This window comes from Protomyctophum bolini (genome assembly GCF_963924005.1).
Source record: "Protomyctophum bolini genome assembly, chromosome: 10".
NCBI classification, from domain to species: domain Eukaryota; kingdom Metazoa; phylum Chordata; class Actinopteri; order Myctophiformes; family Myctophidae; genus Protomyctophum; species Protomyctophum bolini.
In genome coordinates, this window is record NC_137871.1 from 41,900,499 (window position 1) to 41,922,108 (window position 21,610).

The 21,610-nt window shown below is 41.5% G+C and overlaps 1 protein-coding gene across 1 annotated transcript in view; it reads left to right on the plus strand.

Moving 5' to 3' along the window:
- The window catches only part of b4galt1l (DP-Gal:betaGlcNAc beta 1,4- galactosyltransferase, polypeptide 1, like), a 48,212-nt gene extending 28,368 nt beyond the window's left edge, over nt 1–19,844 (plus strand). The window contains exons 4-6 of the mRNA XM_080774627.1: nt 2,957–3,079; nt 6,286–6,390; nt 13,946–19,844. Of these exons, the coding sequence (XP_080630753.1) occupies nt 2,957–3,079; nt 6,286–6,390; nt 13,946–14,075 (358 nt within the window). The 3' untranslated portion in view covers nt 14,076–19,844. The remainder of the gene's footprint in view (nt 1–2,956; nt 3,080–6,285; nt 6,391–13,945) is intronic.
- The last annotated feature ends 1,766 nt before the right edge of the window (nt 19,845–21,610 follow it).

Here is a 21,610-nt window from a genome sequence, read left to right on the forward strand (position 1 = left end):
GTGCCCAAAGCTTAAACCTAAGAGCTGGGTTTGTTTGTGTGCCTTTAAGTCTGTGTGGTTTCGGGTTTACGTATATAGAAGCAGCGCTGTGTGTGGTTTCAGGTCGACACATTATGTACAAACAGCCTGTGTAGTGTCGGTTTACAGGCGGTAAGCACAAACGGGATCTTTGACCGCGAGCACAGGAAGCAAGAGGCAAACACAGATGTCTGTCTGTCTGTGTCACTGTTTCCACACCTAAGCGCACAAAACGGCCCACAGCCGCGGACAGAAGAAGCTGTGCGCAGCTTTTTTATCAGGGTTTTTAGACAGCTGGTGGATGGAAATTAAGCTCCACACCTCCACGGACGACTGACGCGGAGGAGGAGAGCGTTTTCCCGGGAATCTGGCCGTCGCCAGTGGAGCTTCTTTTCCATCCACCAGCTGTCTAAAAAACCCGGAAAAAGAAGCTGCGCGCAGCCCGAGAATGTGCGCGGCTCTTTAGATATTGTGGCAGCACTGTCCGTCTGTCTGTCTGTCTGTCTGTCTGTCTGTCTGTCTGTCTGTCTGTCTGTCTGTCTGTCTGTCTGTCTGTCTGTCTGTCTGTCTGTCTGTCTGTCTGTCTCTATGTCTGTTTCTCCAGCTGTCCTACTGTCTGTCTCTCCTACACTGTCTCTCCCAATAACAGACATGTGTCCAGTCCAGCTGATCCATTGATTTAATGATTGATTGATTGATTAATTGATTTGGTGTTTTCGATTAATCTATCATGGTTAAATCGCAGTTTGAAGTTATAATGGTGTTTGTTTAGGAAGGGGGCGGGGAAGCCAAAATTAATATGAAATATCTACCGGTAATTTAATTACTGAATCAAGTATAACTTATAAAACTGTCCGGGGTGTTCACATAAGACTGAGTAGACGATAAAATGACAAAGTGTTTTTTTAAAGTGAAATGTCCCTTTAGTTTAAGTAAAGAATGTGAGCGCTTTTTCCACCGCTGGGGGTTTGACACCACAGAGGAAGTGCTGCACTGCTCACTTCCTGTTTCCTCTTTCGGCTCACGCGCTGAAGCGACCGCGGTGTTTTTATACACTCACGTGCGTGCACACACACACACACACATGCACGCGCGCGCACACACACACATGCACGCGCGCGCGCACACACACACACACACACACACACACACACACACACACACACTCACACACACATTGTCGCTGTTGACAGGTATAAAAACTTATTTATTTATGTTTTTATTTATTTAGAATTAACCAACATTGGCACAAAGTGTGTGAGATCATTTGGTTTCAAAAAGAAATGTAGTCATATAAATGAAGTCCCTCACATGATGTGTATGCAAAATTGCAAATTATACATCCTGCACATACCGTAATTCTACATTGATTAAAACTGAACCCTGAGTCTGGGAGATTACAGCTACAGTTACTTACTTACTGACCGGGGTCTAGGCCGTCGACAAGGGTCCTCCAGAGTTCTGGGTCACTGGCGTTCGTCTCTATCTGCGACCAGGTGCCTCCCAGCCTCTCGGTGTCTGCCTGGAGATCCCTCCTCCACCAGGTGCCTCCCAGCCTCTTGGTGTCTGCCTGGAGATCCCTCCGCCAGCTGTTTTTGGGCCGGCCTCTGCTTCTCTTTCCCTGAGGGTTCCATGAAGTCAGCGCCTGTCTGGTGGTGTTTGATACTGGTTTGCGCAGTGTGTGCCCGATCCATCTCCATCTTCTTTGTCCAATTTCTTCTGTTGCTGGGAGTTGTTTAGTTTTCATCCAGAGATCTTTGTTGCTTATTTTGTCCGGCCAGTGAATTCTCAGGATTCTCCTCAGACATTTGTTTATGAATGTTTGCACTTTGCTTATTGTGGTCTTTGTAATTTTCCACGTCTCTGCCCCCATAGAGCAGGACGGATTTAACATTGGAGTTGAATATTCAGATTTTAGTTTTTTTGTTGTATCTCCCTAGAGCGCCAGATGTTCTTTAGAATTATAAAAGCTGTTCTTGCCTTGCCTATTCTTGCCTGTACATCTGCATCCGTACCACCCTTGTGGCTGATAGTACGTCCCAGGTAGGTGAAGGACTCTACCTCTCCTATCGTGGTGTCGCCTAGTGTGATTGGTTTCTTCACTGGTCGTATTTATCCTCATGTTCTTGGTTTTTCCTTGATGTATGTTAAGTCCCGTCTCTGCAAGTGTTTTGGTCAGTACAGTACAGTACAGTACAGTACAGTACAGCTACAGTATAATAATAATAATGATCATTCACACTTCAATGTGAAAGAACATATTTCAAAAGAAGGGTAGACAACATTACATGTCATTCAATCAAAATATGTTGGTGTCATTAAAATTAATGTTGATATGGTCAGTAGCACACTGACTATTCTAGACAATAAAAAATCACACTTGTGTGAAGTGAGGTGCGCTCTTATCCTCATACAGTACATCACGTTCCGTGCTCAGCCAATCAAACCATCTCCGTGGCGCGCACACACACAGACACACAAAGCTGGGCATAGGGCAAAAATACGGCACTTCATTTGAACAGGGTTGCAGAGCCCTGTCCTACTTTTGTTTTTTAAGATATTTTTTGCGGCTTACGCCTTTTATTGGTTTTTTGAAGGGACAGACAGTAGGCTGACAGGAAACGGGAGAGAGATGGGGGGGAAGACATGCAGTAAAGGCCGTGTCGGGCTCGTGAGTCGAACCCGCGGCACACTGCGACTGGATTACCAGTCACATACAAACATGACATGTAGCAGATGTACAAGCTCCAAACGCGTCGTCCGCACAACACGTTGTGAGCTTGTAGATCGGCCATTTGAATTTGCAGAGCCCTTCCCTGTAGTGCTGTGAGGATACATGTTGTCTCAATTGGATTATAAACACACTCCTTAATTATATTTATTTGTATATTCTACCTCCTCTCTCTCTCTCTCTCTCTCTCTCTCTCTCTCTCTCCAGGTTGCCATACAACCAGTATTTTGGAGGTGTGTCATCGATGAGTAAAGAACAGTTCTTGAAGATCAACGGATTCCCAAACAACTACTGGGGCTGGGGAGGAGAGGATGACGACATATATAACAGGTAACTACTGTTACCCAGAAGCAAAGATTTGAGTTAAAATGTTCACTCTGTAATAATATATATTCAAAGATTTGAGGCACATTTTCACGATTTTTTTTCAATAGCTAAAGTATAACAAAATGCTTTAAAACACCAAAAGGGGTCCGTCCCCCCCCCAACATGGGTTAAAGCCTATTCATAGTGCAGTTTCAGGCGATAAGGTGACCACCGAAACGGTCGTTAGTAAAAAAACTGAGAAATGTGTTTGGGGTGAGCGGTGAGTCTCTTACCACCGTGGCGTGATGTCACAAACTTTTAGTTGACTAAATGATGTACAGTTGATTTTGTTTCCACAATACTTCTTATACAGATGCAATAATCTAGCCTGGTGAAACCACTCCCCCTGCTGGACAACATTTGCATTCTGCCAGAAGGGAGAATCTGGTCTCTCTCGGGCAGAGACGAGGTACTCCGAAACCAATTCTGGTCTGAGCGATATGCGGCCGATATGCGGCCGTTAGAGGCCGATATGCGGCCGTTAGAGGCCGATATGCGGCCGATAGAGGCGGGATCAACGCAAGACTCATGACATATTGAAGCTGTGCCACAGCGCAAATGTAAACACAACCTGTAGTTAGAGAAAATTAGCGAAATGTGTGGCAAATCTGCAAAAAAAAATGCTTACCACTAGCTTTCTTCACAATCATAAAGGTGTGTACTATAACATATAAATTTGTTCCAACCCAACAACCAATCTAAGGCAAAATTCCCAAAATGTCATTATGCTTCAAGTAGCATGTGAAACTAGATGTTGAGTTGAGGAGAATCCAGCAATATGAGGTGGATGTAACTCTGACACAGCACATCCCAACCTCATCCTGTCCGACGATGGAAAACAAGTATATACTAGTGGAAACGTACGGAAGAATCTCCCAGAGAACAAAGAGAGATTCTCCACAGGAAGGTTCTATCTACTATGAGGTTCAGGTTGTAGGGAAGACGGACTGGGCTGTAGGAGTGTCCAGAGAGTCCATCAACAGGAAGGGAGCCGTCACAGTGACCCCCGACAATGGTTACAATTATAATGCTGACCAGCTCAGTGGCCTTGTGGTTAGAGTGTCCGCCCTGAGACTGAGAGGTCGGGGTTCAATCCCCGGCCGGGTCATACCAAAGACTCTATAAAAATGGGACCCAGTGCCTCCCTGCTTGACACTCAGCATCAAGGGTTGTATTGGGGGTATAAGTCCCTGCGACATACTAGCGTCATGTCCAAGGGGGTGTACTTGTACATCAAGCTGCCTCACGCTGCAGAAACAGGAGATAGGCTCCTGCCCCCTATGGGCCTCATGGCTCGGCAAGGCTACTTACTTCTCGTTATAATGCTGAGGACTGCTAATGAGTACTGGGCTGGTGCTGACCCTCATGTCCTCCTCCCTGTAAAAGAGAAGCTCCAGAACGTGGGAGTGTTTGTGGATTATATGAGGAGGGTCCGGTCTCTTTTTATGACGCGGAGACAAGAGTTCATTCACCTCTACTCCTTCCCTGGCTGCACTTTCACTGAGAGAATATTTCCATTGTTCTGTCCTCAACTTCATAATGCTGGTAGAAACTCTGCTCCTCTGATCATCTCTCCTGTCAACATGGACCGCTGATCTTGGTGGGGACGTGCCCCCTACAACTGAACCCATTTAGGCCTGACGTCGAAAAGAAGAAAAAAAAGTTCCCTCTGAAAGAATATATACATATTCAAAGATTTGTGCAAAGGTTTTTTACGATTTTTCAAAAATAGCAGACCTACAAGTTGGCGTGCTATGAGCTTGTAGATCTGCTGTTTTTCAATAGCTAAAGTATAACGGAATGCTTGAAACACCAATAGGGGTTCCCGTTCAGAATGGGTTAACACCTTTCATGTTAAGGACGTCTCTTCTATTAAAATCCGCGGGGTGCCTTGGACGTGTCTTTAGGTCCTTTTTTAATGATATAAAACTAAAACAAAACATTTGGGGAATTGGAATTGTGGACAAAATCTATATAAAAATGACAAAAACAATATTGTTTAGTTATGTGTCCGAGAGGCTAAATGTCATCAAATGGAGGTTCCGTGGCTCAAACGCTGAATAAATAATAGGCCTGGATAAGGAAAAGGGTTTAAGTTTAACCCATTCTGACCTGAGATCAGATTCAAACGAGGTTTCCACTGGGACACACACTGGTCTGATGAACCCATTCTGACCCGAGATCAGATTCTAAAAATGTCAGTCGTTCTTCGATTTTTTCAAAAATAGCAGAGCTACAAGCTCGTATCGCGCCACTCGGTGGCGCGATATGAGCTTGTAGATCTGCTATTTTTCAATAGCTAAAGCATAACATGATGCCAACACCAAAATGGGTGCCCGGTCAGAATGGGTTAAAACCACTGCATTAACCCATTTTGGGCATCATGTTATACTTTGGCTATTGAAAAATAGCAGATCTACAAGCTTGTAGGTCTGGTAGTTCTGCAATTCTTTGAAAAGTCATGAAAATGTGCCTCAAATCTTTGAATATATATATTCTTTCAGAGTTTCAATTGTTAACTCAAATCTTTGCTTCTGGGGGAGGTCCCTAGAACAACATATTTTCAGATGGGGGTCGGTGGCCAATTACATATAATCTTTGGGGTCCTTGACATGAAATATTGAGAACAACTCATATAGAAACAGAAGAAAATACATTTTAAGGGTGAGTTGCATAGCATCAGTTGCTTACGGCTAGATGTAAATAAGTCCTAAGAAGCAGTGTTAATTTTGTTGTCTAATGACAGTCGGACCAATAGCATGTCACCAGAGTATGTCGACACTGCTAGGAATCTATTGTCCAACAAACGGACTTGGGGAGACAGGGCCTTCGCAGTGGCTGCCCCTTCTCTTTGGAACTCTCTCCCAACACACATCAGAGCTGCCCCCACCTTCGAAATGTTCAAAAGCACACTCAAAACCCACCTTTTCAAACTGGCTTTCCCTACATAAGCCCCCCCCCCCACATACACACACACACACACACCCTTCTTGTTTGTCCCTCTTTTGATTTAGATTTTTAAACCTTTTTAAATAGTTTTCTAATAAATATGTCTGTACTTCTTTCTGTAAAGCGACTTTGGGTACCCAGAAAAGCGCTATATCGTATATCGTATATATTATTATTATTGTCAGTTTGGTTTATAACATAACATTAACGTGTGTGTGCAGGGTGGTGTCCAGAGGCATGTCTATATCGCGCCCCAGTGGCGTGGTGGGGAAGTGCAGGATGATCCGGCATGACAGAGACAAGCAGAACGAACCGAACCCCCAGAGGTATGCGCACACACACATGCACACACACACACACACACACACACACACGCACGCACACACAGACACACAGATACACACACACACACACACACACACACATCCATTAAAAACACTCTGGGACTCCCATTGATTGAAATATTTATTTATTCACAGACACGTTTTTAAGTTGCTTGAATGAATATTTAAATTAGTTTTGTCAGACACGGCCCTTTCCTTTACAAACCCATTATAACTATACCATGTTAGATTTACTGAAAACACACACGCTTTGCTTCTGGTGACTGATATCGTCATCAAAAGCTTATAGCGCGCTAAGCCTGTAGATAGCCTGGGTTTGGTCATTAGTTAATTTATTTAAAGGACATTTTTGTTTTTGTTTTCAACCAAAGTTAATGTTTTAGGTTATTACAGAAAGTAAAAGATTAGTGTTGTTTTTATTTTGCCACTTTCTTTTGTTTTAGTGTAGGCGGGTAAATATATGAAAAAAAAGCACCTTACCCTAAAAAAATTGTAACAAAAGGTTTCTCAACTGATTTATGTAGTATTAGGTGTCCTTAATAACATACTAAAAGTTTACCAAAGTTTGACCACCCGAAAGGTGTTATTTTCAAGATGGCGTCCAAGATGGCCTAAAAACCATTAAAATAGCCTAACTCCTTCATTATTCATCCTAGACAAGTACTTTTTGTGTCTAACCCTATGCTTTTGGGGTCTAGGAGTCCATTGAACTTGTCCAAATTGCAGATATACAATTAGATAATTGTGAAATCCAATATTGTGTTTGTGACTGTTAAAACCCTCTGAAATAGTCACCAATTTCAAGTTAACTAAACTAAATATTTAATAAATATCTAAATATTTATCATCATCATCATAACCTTTATTTTACCTTTATTCAAGATATCCTCAAAACACAACAAAACTAATAGTCACAATTTGCAGTAATTCAGAAGGTTGTGGCAGAGAATATTGTCAGTTGATAGACGATAGCCTACTGATTGCAATATTGAAATATTATATATATTTGGATCTGTGGATAAAATTAGGCTCAAACTAAATAATTCATCTTTGACTATACACCCCACCCAAAACTAATTTATTGCATTATTTACTCTTAGTGCAGAGTAGTCAGAACCTAAGTCTCTACCGGGTGCAGAGGGGAGTATGATAGGTGGGGTTGGGTGAGGAGGTAAAGGGGGGTCCGGACTAGGGTTGGGATTTGTTAGGACTTAACGGTTCCGGTTCCGAACGGTTCCTAATATATTTTTTTCCCCTTTTTTCTGACATATATTATGCTTATATTATAACTAACCTAACCAAGTACTTAATAAACACACATTAACCCATTCTGACCTGAGATCAGATTCATACGAGGTTTCCACTGGACACACACTGGTCTGATTAACCCATTCTGACCTGAGATCAGATTCTAAAAATGTCAGTCGTTCTTCGATTTTTCAAAAAATAGCAGACCTGCTGCTAGATCTGCTATTTTTCAATAGCTAAAGCATAACATGATGCTAACACCAAAACGGGTTCCCGGTCAGAATGGGTTAAATTATTGTATTTGCACTTTACAATTATGAGTTGGCACTATTATTTAAACTTCACCACCACCAGCTAGCCACCACGACAATATCATTGTTGCAATTTGTACTGTATATTAAATATACAGTACACATTGCAATAATGATATTGTTGTGGTGACAAATGTCTTTAATGTTCAGATTAATTTAATATTTTTTTTTTTTATTGTACTGTAGGCTATGATCCTGTGCTTTTTTCTGCAAACTGTTTATAAAGTAATCAATCTATGGAGGTATATGTATATGCACCTAAAGGCTGGGCTCTCAACAGTTGCGTGATTAATTTAGAGCCAAATAAAAAGCAATTGAGTTGCTTATAAGTTGTAAAAATAAGTGCAGACAAATAGATTTTTATTTAATTCATGGCTCTATAGTTAACGTGATTCAGACAGAAAGACGTTGAGTCATAATAAAAAGCTCTGTAGAAGTTAGTAGTTTTTATTTTCTAACGTTATTCGTGTAGGCGTATTGATTTTGAGATGTTTCCTGGTGCAAGTTGCAACATCCTTTGCAGGAAACTATGGCATCACATTTATTGCACTTTGCGAGTGTGGTTAACAGAGAGGGAAATTACTTTTGAGGCTGAGCACGCAAAGTGCAATAAATGCAATGCCATAGTTTCCTGCTAAGGATGTTGCAACTTGCACCAGTTGCATGTCCACATTGATGAAACATCTCAAAATAAATACGCTTACATGAGTCACAAGATGAATCTACTCACTCATGTAGGTGGGGGTCACGGCATGCTGGGGAACGGAGTGTGGAGGAGGTAGAAACTAAGGAACTTAGCTTAGGCTGGGAGGAGTGTTCCTATATGTCGCCTGGCTTATAGTCCCACTGGTCCCATGTGGACCATGCTGGCTCTTACTCCCGAGATAGGACCTCTTGAGTTAGCATAGGTAGTGAGGACAGACAGTCTCCACTGATGGTGGTTATAAGACCTCCACATGTTGCAAGACTGTCAGGCAGTCGTGTTCTTAAATGTATGCATGCTGGTCCCAAATGGACCTCCTGCTGGCTCCTAGGTCTGAGCTATAGGCGCTTAGAGTGGGCATAGGTATACAGAAGAGTCAGACCCACATAGTGGTGGTTATAAGACCTCCACGTGGTGCATGATTGTTTGTCAGGCAGACAGGGGTGTCCCTATGTCGGACTGGCTCACAGGAGAGTCGGTGTCTGGTTGGTGGCTGACCATTAATATTACTGGGGCCCCCAGTGACTGATCATTATGGCGCAGAATACCCTCTCCCCTCTCCTCTAGAACAGCTACTGTAGTACGAAAATCCAAAAACACGAAATTAGGGGCGCCCACTGTATTTATATTGGCCACATGGCATCCTACGTTGTCATTTAGTTATGCCCATTGGAAGGCAGCAATGCTTGTTTGTTGGATAGCAGCAGGGCTAGAGCGTGGAGGGAGGTTAGATTGGGATTCTATGGGGAGACCGAGACTGGAGCCCAGGGCTCAAGGTTATTGCCAGCAGTACCAAACACAAAGTAAATGTGAAATTAATTTTACACACACAACTACTACAGTCTCGGGAATAAGAAGATGTCTGTGACAAGCATAACTGAACCCTATCCATGCCACACTCCACCACCTGCCTATATACCAAGATACATGTGTGATAGCTCTGGACTGACTTGCACACCCTCTAGTCTCTAGGCCCATGAGGGGCCATTTCTCTCCACTGTATCCCCACTGAGGAGTCCATCTTCCCCATAGACCAGACAAGTGGCCAATTGGTCCTACTGAGTGTGTTTGGTGCAAAGACACTCAGCGTTGTGAGCTTTTATAGATCGCCTATTTTAACAATGTTTGTCCCGGCCCACAGTTTGGGAACCACTACCCTATAGGGGACATATATTTATTATTACCTCTACAAATAAAATAGTGCAGACATTTCTCTGTACATTTCTTCCATGATTTGTGTAATATTCCCAGTCTAATGAGTCCAATCACTTGGCAGCCATGCTTTTACAAATGTCACATCATATGACAGTACCGCCCAGTAATAATGAATGTATTCCTTATTGTTATGGTATCAAAATAAATCTCCTGAAAGCTTCAACAGAATGTGAATGTTGTATAGGTGATGAATTCACCAATCCTGGGCAGCACGGCATTATAGAAAAGGGTAATGTCCTATTACACTGTTATAACCTTATAACCAATGGCTTTAATATATCATTGTACTTGTAATTGCTTGACTAAAATGTATATATGCTAATTGGATTCCTAGATAACCAAAACATAGGGTTAGACACCAAAATTACTTTTCTAGGATGAATAATGGAGGAGTAATGGTATTTTAAGAACTGGCGGCGGCCATCTTAAAAAAAAACATTTTGGGTGGTCAAACTTTGGTAAACTTTTAGTATGTTATTTAGGACACCTAATACTACATAATTCAGTTGAGAAACCTTTTGTTACAATTTGTTTAGGGTCAAACCATATTTTTACCCGCCTAGTGAGTTTTAGCCATTTTTGACAGCGGGGGGGGGCATTCGAACATGGGGCTAAATATGTATTATTTTACAAAATGTCATGCTGATTTCTTTATTGTTATTTACTATAGTCCTACTAGACCCAGGAAATTACATCTGGCCGCAAAACATACACACAAATCTTTGAATATATATTCTTTCTTAGACTTATTAGTTATAGCCCATGTTTTTTGAAATTTTGAAAAAAAAAAGTTAGCCTCGTTTCTCATCATTTTGGACCATGGGCTATAGCCTATATCGTACGGCATACTATAGCGCGCCGTTTTTCATAATTTTTGATGATTTGACAAAAATGAAAAAAAACGATGGGTTATAGCCCATGTTTTTTGAAATTTTGGAAAAAAAAGTTAGCCTCGTTTCTCATCATTTTGGACCATGGGCTATAGCCTATATCGTACGGCATACAATAGCGCGCCGTTTTTCATCATTTTTGATGATTTGACAAAAATTTAAAAATGAAAAAAACGATGGGTTATAACCCATGTTTTTTGAAATTTTGAAAAAAAAACGTTAGCCTCGTTTCTCATCATTTTGGATCATGGGCTATAGCCTATATCGTACGGCATACTATAGCGCGCCGTTTTTCATCATTTTTGATGATTTGACAAAAATGAAAAAAACGATGGGTTATAGCCCATGCTTTTTGAAATTTTGGGAAAAAAAGTTATCCTCGTTTCTCATCATTTTGGACCATGGGCTATAGCCTATATCGTACGGCATACTATAGCGCGCCGTTTTTCATCATTTTTGATGATTTGACAAAAATGAAAAAAAACGATGGGTTATAGCCCATGTTTTTTGAAATTTTGGGAAAAAAAGTTAGCCTCGTTTCTCATCATTTTGGACCATGGGCTATAGCCTATATCGTACGGCATACAATAGCGCGCCGTTTTTCATCATTTTTGATGATTTGACAAAAATTAAAAAATTTAAAAAACGATGGGTTATAGCCCATGTTTTTTGAAATTTTGAAAAAAAAAAGTTAGCCTCGTTTTTCATCATTTTGGATCATGGGCTATAGCCTATATCGTACGGCATACAATAGCGCGCCGTTTTTCATCATTTTTGATGATTTGACAAAAATGAAAAAATGAAAAAAAACGATGGGTTATAGCCCATGTTTTTTGAAATTTTGGAAAAAAAAGTTAGCCTCGTTTCTCATCATTTTGGACCATGGGCTATAGCCTATATCGTACGGCGTACTATAGCGCGCCGTTTTTCATCATTTTTGATGATTTGACAAAAATGAAAAAATGAAAAAAACGATGGGTTATAGCCCATGTTTTTTGAAATTTTGAAAAAAAAAGTTATCCTCGTTTCTCATCATTTTGGACCATGGGCTATAGCCTATATCGTACGGCATACTATAGCGCGCCGTTTTCCATCATTTTTGATGATTTGACAAAAATGAAAAAATGAAAAAAAACGATGGGTTATAGCCCATGTTTTTTGAAATTTTGGAAAAAAAAGTTAGCCTCGTTTCTCATCATTTTGGACCATGGGCTATAGCCTATATCGTACGGCATACAATAGCGCGCCGTTTTTCATCATTTTTGATGATTTGACAAAAATAAAAAAATAAAAAAAACGATGGGTTATAGCCCATGTTTTTTGAAATTTTGAAAAAAAAAAGTTAGCCTCGTTTCTCATCATTTTGGATCATGGGCTATAGCCTCTATCGTACGGCATACAATAGCGCGCCGTTTTTCATAATTTTTGATGATTTGACAAAAATGAAAAAATGAAAAAAACGATGGGTTATAGCCCATGTTTTTTGAAATTTTGGAAAAAAAAGTTAGCCTCGTTTCTCATCATTTTGGACCATGGGCTATAGCCTATATCGTACGGCATACAATAGCGCGCCGTTTTTCATCATTTTTGATGATTTGACAAAAATTAAAAAATGAAAAAAACGATGGGTTATAGCCCATGTTTTTTGAAATTTTGGGAAAAAAAAGTTAGCCTCGTTTCTCATCATTTTGGATCATGGGCTATAGCCTCTATCGTACGGCATACTATAGCGTGCCGTTTTTCATCATTTTTGATGATTTGACAAAAATGAAAAAATGAAAAAAACGATGGGTTATAGCCCATGTTTTTTGAAATTTTGAAAAAAAAAGTTATCCTCGTTTCTCATCATTTTGGACCATGGGCTATAGCCTATATCGTACGGCATACTATAGCGCGCCGTTTTTCATCATTTTTGATGATTTGACAAAAATGAAAAAAACGATGGGTTATAGCCCATGCTTTTTGAAATTTTGGAAAAAAAAGTTATCCTCGTTTCTCATCATTTTGGACCATGGGCTATAGCCTATATCGTACGGCATACTATAGACTTATTTTTTATTTTTTTTCGACTTCAGGCCTAAATGGGTTAACAGCAAAGGTTAAAGGTTAATAGTGATTTGTTCATACATGTACGAGAAAAAAAGTACAAAGACATGCACATCCAACCCAAATTTGTGCAGGTGCCTAGCGGTAAGTAGTATTCACAGATAAGGAGATGAAGACACTCGCACACTGTTGGCTCCGATGCTGGTGAAGTGTGCCCACAGCGTGCCCCACAGTGTGCCCACAGTGTGCCCCACACTGTGCCCACAGTGTGCCCACAGTGTGCCCACAGCGTGCCCCACAGTGTGCCCACAGTGTGCCCACAGTGTGCCCACAGTGTGCCCACAGCGTGCCCACAGCGTGCCCACAGTGTGCCCACAGTGTGCCCACAGCGTGCCCACAGTGTGCCCACAGTGTGCCCACAGTGTGCCCACAGTGTGCCCACAGCGTGCCCCACAGTGTGCCCACAGCGTGCCCCACAGTGTGCCCACAGTGTGCCCACAGTGTGCCCACAGTGTGCCCACAGCGTGCCCCACAGTGTGCCCACAGTGTGCCCACAGTGTGCCCCACAGTGTGCCCACAGTGTGCCCACAGTGTGCCCACAGCGTGCCCCACAGTGTGCCCACAGTGTGCCCACAGTGTGCCCCACACTGTGCCCACAGTGTGCCCACAGTGTGCCCACAGTGTGCCCCCACTGTGACCACAGTGTGCCCACAGTGTGCGAGTGTCTTCATTTCCTTGTTCATACGTGTAGCCTCGGTCCCAGCCTCACTCATCTGCGAATAGAAAAGCCTGGTCACAATATAATAAGGCGGAGAGTGCATAGCCGGAAGTGTTGGTCCGGAACCTCCGTCGGATGTATTCCCCCCCCCCCCCCGGATACGATATTTTTCGACCAATCACAAAACTTTCACTTTCATACACGCGTCAACGTCATTTCCTTGAGCGGTACTTCCGCCAAGGTCCAGCAATGCACTCTACAGCGTAGGTCTTAATGCACTCTACAGCGTAGGTCTGGCCTAGCGTGAGCTGTACATGTATATGCCGGCTTACCTGTGTGTGTGTGTGTGCGTGTGTGTGTGTGTGTGTGTGCCTGTGTGTGTGTGTGCCTATGTGTGTGTGTGCAGGTTTGACCTCATCTCCCACACTAGAGACACCATGAACAGAGACGGCATCAGGTCTCTGTCCTACAAGGTGGTGAGTAGAGACACACAGCCTCTGTACACCATGGTGACCGTGGACATCGGACAGCCCTGAGACGCAGACCGGTGGGACGCCACATCGGACCGCCCTGAGACGCAGCCCGGTGGGACGCCACATCGTACCGCCCGGAGACACAGAACGCCACATCGGACCGCCCTGAGACGCAGCCCGGTGGGACGCCACACCGTACCGCCCGGAGACACAGAACGCCACATCGGACAGCCCTACAGGCCTATTCATTCATAGTCCGCTTTTCGGTGAAGAGGTGACCACCGAAACCGGTGCTTAGTAAAAAAAAAGAAAACAGAGAGATGTGAATTCATGTTGTAGTTTTAGTCATGTTGTAGTTTTAGTGATGTTGTAGTTTTAGTCATGTTGTAGTTTTAGTGATGTAGTTTTAGTAAAAGCAGAGAGATGTGTTTGGGTGAGCGGTGAGTCTCTTACCACCGCGGCTCAGAGACGTCATGTTGTAGTTTTAATTAGTCAAAAACAGAGATGTGAATTCATGTTGTAGTTTTAGTCATGTTGTAGTTTTAGTTATGTTGTAGTTTTAGTAAAAGCAGAGAGATGTGTTTGGGTGAGCGGTGAGTCTCTTACCACCGCGGCTCAGTGACGTCATGTTGTAGTTTTAATTTGTAAAAAACAGAGAGATGTGTTTAGAGCGGTGAGTCTCTAACCACCGCGGCTCAGTGACGTCATGTTGTAGTTTTAATTAGTAAAAAACAGAGAGATGCGTTTGGGTGAGCGGTGGGTCTCTAACCACCGCGGCTCAGTGACGCCATGTTGTAGTTTTCGGTGGTCACCTCTTTGCCGAACACTGGACTACGAATAGGCCTTAAGGGACGCCACATCGGCCAGCAGTGGGACTATACCTTTCTTCTGCGGAGCATTCGCCCTGGATAGTTTTTAGGGGAGCGCTTGTTTTACACCGCCAGCTGCTACTACTGCTAGTAGTAGGAGGAAGAAGTAGTAGGGCGCCCTCACTGGGCTTTCTAACATTCTAATACAGCCAGAAAAAACCCCATTCTGGCAGCCGGCTCAGTAGCGTAGCGTGCATCGCTAGTCATTAGACTCCCAAGCCACAGCTCCTGGTTGTCCAATCCCACTGCTGCCACTATTGTTCCGAAAGCCGTGGACTCGTTTTTTGGCCGATTTAAGTACGTTAGGGTTAAGTTTAAAGTTAGGTTTAGGTGTAGTTTTTGTGAGGTTAGGGTTGATTTGATTGATTGATCGATAATTGTAGTCACAGTTGAATGGTACATTTCAAGCGAAAGCACAAGTCAATACAAAAAACTGCTGCGAGGATAAAACCAGAAAAAGCACTGTCTAAGACTTGTTTACATCAGGGTCCTCCATTTTCAATTCATCAGAACATTTAAAGACCTACACATAACATTTGTACAAATAATATTTGTACTTCTTCATAGAAGTGTATATTATACACACAGGAAAAGGAAATCATCATTAGATAAGGTTAAGGTTTAGGCATAGTTTTTCTGAGGTTTAGGCATATATAACCACTTGCGCGCGGACGGTCCAAATGAACACAGCAGAGCGCTCCCTACCCCCACTGACAGCCCGGGGGGGGGGCGGGGGTAAAACAACCGCCTCAGCAGCGCCCCATTGGGTAGACTGTTCTGCGAAAAACGGGCGGTCCCGGCCAGCAGACACTAGCTCTGGTCCGTGCTAGCGCTAGGAGGACTTCTCGTTAACGCTATGGAGCATAGCTAGCATCACACCAAGGAGGACTTCTCAGTAGCTAGCATCACACCAAAGACATGGACAGCGAACCGCAAGAGTGGCAACCTCAGTGTTTCTTTGGCTATGATTATTGTTTTTTTTGTTTTTTTTTTAAACAAAATATAAATAAAATAGATTTTGGATAATGCCAATGACCACAATGGTCTTAAGTAATGCAAAGCGATGGTCTCTCACACTGGCGTGCTTGAGGAATGATGTAGGCCCTTATAATGGGAATAGACTCTGACAGTATGAGGAATGATGTAGGCCCTTATAATGGGAATAGACTCTGACAGTATGAGGAATGATGTAGGCCCTTATAATGGGAATAGACTCTGACAGTATGAGGAATGATGTAGGCCCTTATAATGGGAATAGACTCTGACAGTATGAGGAATGATGTAGGCCCTTATAATGGGAATAGACTCTGACAGTATGAGGAATGATGTAGGCCCTTATAATGGGAATAGACTCTGACAGTATGAGGAATGATGTAGGCCCTTATAATGGGAATAGACTCTGACAGTATATGCAAAGAAGAAAATAGTTCCATTTGTTACACGGTCAGAGTTAGGATTTCATGTAATGTTGATTGGGTTCCCAGAGATTGAACATTGGCCTATGCATGTCACATGAATCTACCGTCATATGCATGACATATTCATGTCACATGCATTTAACCCATTTAGACCTGAGAAATTCTATATTTCAACTATTTCATGTCAAGGACCCCAGAAATTATTATGTAATTGGCCGCCGACCCCCCATCTGAAAATATGTTGTTCCAGGGACTTCCCAGAAGCAAAGATTTTAGTTAAACAATGTTTGCTCTGAAAGAATATATATTCAAAGATTTGCGCCACATTTTCACGATTTTTTTCTAAAATGGCAGACCTACAAGCTCATAGCGCGGCACTCGGTGCCGCGCTATGAGCTTGTAGATCTGCTATTTTTCAATAGCTAAATTATAACAATGTTTAAAACACCAAAAGGGGTTCCCACCCAAACTGGGTTAAGGCAACTGCAACAGCCAGTCAAGTAAATATAGGTCTGAGAATGACTGTGCATGTTCACATCATGCATACTTTACATTACTTAACACCATTTGACAAATGATTGGATTTATTCTATATATTTTTTCTTTTTCTTTTTTTTTTAACATTTTGGAAGAAATAGCCAATAATAAGAGGATCACTCTTCCTGTCTCCAAATGGGCGAGTGGAGGAGCAAGAGCGCCTCCTAGTGGGAACTGGAAGAAATTATATATATGTGCCTTTAAGACAGACAGACAGACAGACAGACACACACACCAGAGACTCAATAGAGTGTGTGTGTGTGTGTGTGTGTGTGTGTGTGTGTGTGTGTGTGTGTGTGTGTGTGTGTTTCCTTGCTGGACCATCAGAAAGGGGGCGGAGTTCTGTGGAAGGGGTCCGAAGACCCTAGCTGTCACCTTTTTTTAATTTTTCATGTTTTTGTTGTTGTGTATTTGCACACGCCGCAACCCCATTGGTCAGCCCGGTGAACCCATGCCGCAAACCCCATTGGTCAGCCCGGTGAACCTGCATGAGCCTTTCTTCTGACAGGAAGTCGGAACGGGACCATCAACCCAGACGCTGTTTCATGTCGTTTCTCACCAGAATTCCATGCTAGAAGGCTTGCTTACCTTTATTTGTAGTTGTTACGTCTATTAAAAGTGCATTATTGGCTATTTCCCCTAATATAAGCCCTCAATGGGGGTTGGGTGTTTGTGCTAATTCGCTTATTTCCATCAAAATAAGTAGTAAAGTGTGCCGCTCGGGATACTATTTACATTATGAAGAGAGGATATATACAATAAATATATATTTTTGAGAGATGGAAATAAGAGAATTAGCATAACACTCCATAGCCATTCAATGCAATTAATTGAGGGCTTATGGTATAGGGGGGTATAGGCTTTTGCACAAAATAACACCTGGACCTCTTTAGTGGGGACGTAACAACTACAAATAAAGGTAAGAAAGCCTTTTAGTATGGAATTCTCCTTTAACACACGGACCGAGTGCTGTGGAGATAGATTGTACGTGTGTGTGTGTGTGTGTGCATGATTGAGTCAGCAGATTTGGGTAAAAAGTTACTGTGTCGTTGCTGTCCATATTTCGGCTTTTTTTAATCGTTCCGTTCGCTGATTCATGCCAGACCTAACCTAACCTAATCATACCAGAGTGTCAGTCCCACGTAGTGGAAAACAGCCGATCTAACAGAACTTGTAGATCGGCTATTTTAATCGTTTCGTTGACGGACAATCGTCAATGAACAATCATTGTTGGTGTGTTGTGTCTTGTCTTGTCTTGTCTTGTCTTTGTTTTGACGCACAAGACGTCCAGACGGCGTCCACTTGTTTCATTCTGTGATGCATTCATGCTTTGGTCCAAAGCCTGCAGGCACACATGTTGCTGACGAGGAGAAAAAACAACTAGTAAAGCAGTATTTTTTGTGTCAGGCCAGTTCATTTTGTCCCAGTTAAAAGGTTCCATAGCAGCAAAAAAAAAGAGAGCCTGTGCAAAACCAGTCATGAAACCTTTATAACTTGCCCCCCCCCCATGCCACTTTTCCCGACAAGAGAAGGCCTTTTTGAGCCGAAGAGCGCCGCGCTTAATCTGCGTCGTTTAGCACAAAAAAAAGGCTTTCACCGAATCAATGTTAGCGTGGACTTAAATTAAGCAATATTACACGAGAGGGTGTGGGCTAACGTGATTATTGCCACGACAGGGATGCGGTCAGGAACGAGACGGAGTCGAGTTCCGCAAGCATCACTGAAGTCTGGGGTCCCAGAGATTGCGATGCCATTAAATGTGGTCCGTAGACTAATGCATGTCAAACGGGGGGTCCTTGAAATTAAATTGGGTGGTAAATTGGGAACACTGCCAACTCCAAAGGGTTTAGAGGCCCCTGAGGTCATAAAATGAATGTCCCCAAAGTGTTCTAATGTCCTCACATTGTCGTGAAATGTCCCCAAAGTGCCCTTAATATCCACAAAGTGTCCTTATAACTTTCATAATGTCCCTCAAAGTGTCCTTATGATGTCTCCAAAGTGTCCTTAATGTCCCCAAAGTGTCCTTATAATAAGTGCATTGAGGCAACTATAGTTGAGAAGGACTGTGGGTCCAAAACATATTATTTTTCAATTCAATTCAATTGTATAAATGTATATTTTGTGTATTTAGAGACTGTAGTGTCATATTGGCAGCAGTCAAGATGTCATTGAATTAACTGACTTGTGATATTTATATATATTTTAAGAAAATATGCATATTGTTGGCCATTTCTTAATATAAATTGAATTATTTGGCTTATCAGATTCAGTAGGGCTATACAATGTGGACAAAATCAAACATGACAATTTCTTTCCCTACCAAATACCTCGATTTTGACAGCAGTGATTATCCAAAAATACATTATTAATAGATATTTTCACTATTTTTTGAAGATTTTTGGTGATGTTTAAGGCTTTAAAGGAAATGTCATATCACAATGTATACTCTATATATTTCTCAGTTCCAGTTATGAGGTCTGCTTTTCTCAGACATGATTGTTATTGCTGCAGTTTGTCCAACAAACAAAACCAAAATGGACTTCATACATTCATACACAAATCACATTTCTAGAACCCGACCGTTTTTGAGTTACCACTAGTTGGACTGTTCTCTCACCTGCATTCAATGCTGTGTATTCACCATGCTGTTTGTGTGTGTGTGTGTGTGTGTGTGTGTGTGTGTGTGTGTGTGTGTGTGTGTGTGTGTGTGTGTGTGTGTGTGTGTGTGTGTGTTCGCTCAAAATATTAGTTAAATCAAACCCATGGCCTTAAAAGAATACACACAAAATGTTATTGTCCTTTTTGTACTTTCTTTTCCTGTTTTGTTCTATCCTGCATGCGGTTAAACTGTGTGTTCATTTGAACTCTGAGTTGAATTAACACAGAGAATTTTAGCTGTGTCGTCATGCTGTTTTTTGAAAGCGACAGACAATTCATGGAAATGTTTTTATTCTATAATAAATAATTATGTTGAATCAAATTAACTGAAATATATTCAACTCAACAGCTGTGATTTGTTGTCTTTCATTCACTGCTCATACTCATAATTGCGGAAATTGGAAATTGCGGAAATTGCAAATTGCGGAAAGCGGAAATTGCGGAAAATGAAAATTACGGAAATTGCGGAAAATTGGAAATTGGAAATTGCGGAAATTGAAAATTGCGGAAATAAAAATAAAAAAAAGTTATTAAAAAAAAGTGTTGCGGAAAATTGCGGAAAAAATGCGGAAAATTGTACCATGTACCATTGTTTACCATGTAAATACAACAAATTGAGCAGGGCACTGCAGGGAGTTGCACCCCGTTCCGGTAAACCAGAAGTACGACACCAGTGCCTTAGTTTTTGTGTTGTTCCGGAAATTGCGGAAATTTGAAATTGGAAATTGCGGAAATTTTGGACCGTGGGCTATAGCCCATATCGTACGGCATAATATGGCACTCCGTTTTTCGTCATTTTTGAGGATTTGAAAAAAATGAAAAAAACGATGGGTTATAGCCCATGTTTTTTGAAATTTTGAAAAAATAAGTTATTAAAAAAAATAAGTGTTGCTGAAAATTTCGGGAAAATGCGGAAAATTGTACCATGTAAATACAACAAATTGAGCAGGGCACTGCAGGGAGTTGCACCCCGTTCCGGTAAACCAGAAGTACGACACCAGTGCCTTAGTTTTTGTGTTCATTTACAGGTCCTTTCGTTGAAATGTAAATTTTACATTTCAACAGTAAAGTAATATATAAAGAAGAGAAACACAAAAGTACAAAAATAACATTTTCGAATTACCTGTATTTGCTTTGATTTTTTAAACTTTCTCTAACCATTATTTGACACTTTTGGTTGTTGAAAAACAGCTTCTAACCATTATTTGACACTTTTGGTTGTTTCAAAATTTCAAAAAACATGGGCTATAACCCATCGTTTTTTTATTTTTTTTCAAATCCTCAAAAATGATTAAAAACGGCGTGCTATGGTATGCCGTACGATATGGGCTATAGCCCATGGTCCAAAATGATGAGAAACGAGGATAACTTTCTTTTTCAAAAATTCAAAAAACATGGGCTATAACCCATCGTTTTTGTCATTTCGTCATTTTTTTCAAATCTCGTTTCTCATTATTTTGGACCGTGGGCTATAGCCCATATCGTACGGCATACTATAGCACGCCGTTTTTCATCATTTTTGAGGATTTGAAATAAATGACGAAATGACAAAAACGATGGGTTATAGCCCATGTTTTTTGAAATTTTGAAAAAAAAAGTTATCCTCGTTTCTCATCATTTTGGACCATGGGCTATAGCCCATATCGTACGGCATACTATAGCGCGCCGTTTTTCATCATTTTTGAGGATTTGAAAAAAATGACGAAATGACAAAAACGATGGGTTATAGCCCATGTTTTTTGAAATTTTGAAAAAAAAAGTTAGCCTCGTTTCTCATCATTTTGGACCGTGGGCTATAGCCCATATCGTACGGCATACTATAGCGCGCAGTTTTTCATCATTTTTGAGGATTTGAAAAAAATGACGAAATGACAAAAACGATGGGTTATAGCCCATGTTTTTTGAAATTTTGAAAAAAAAAGTTAGCCTCGTTTCTCATAATTTTGGACCGTGGGCTATAGCCCATATCGTACGGCATACTATAGCGCGCAGTTTTTCATCATTTTCATCATTTCCGCAATTCCGCAATTTGACAAAAACGATGGGTTATAGCCCATGTTTTTTTAAATTTTGAAAAAAAAAGTTAGCCTCGTTTCTCATCATTTTGGACCGTGTG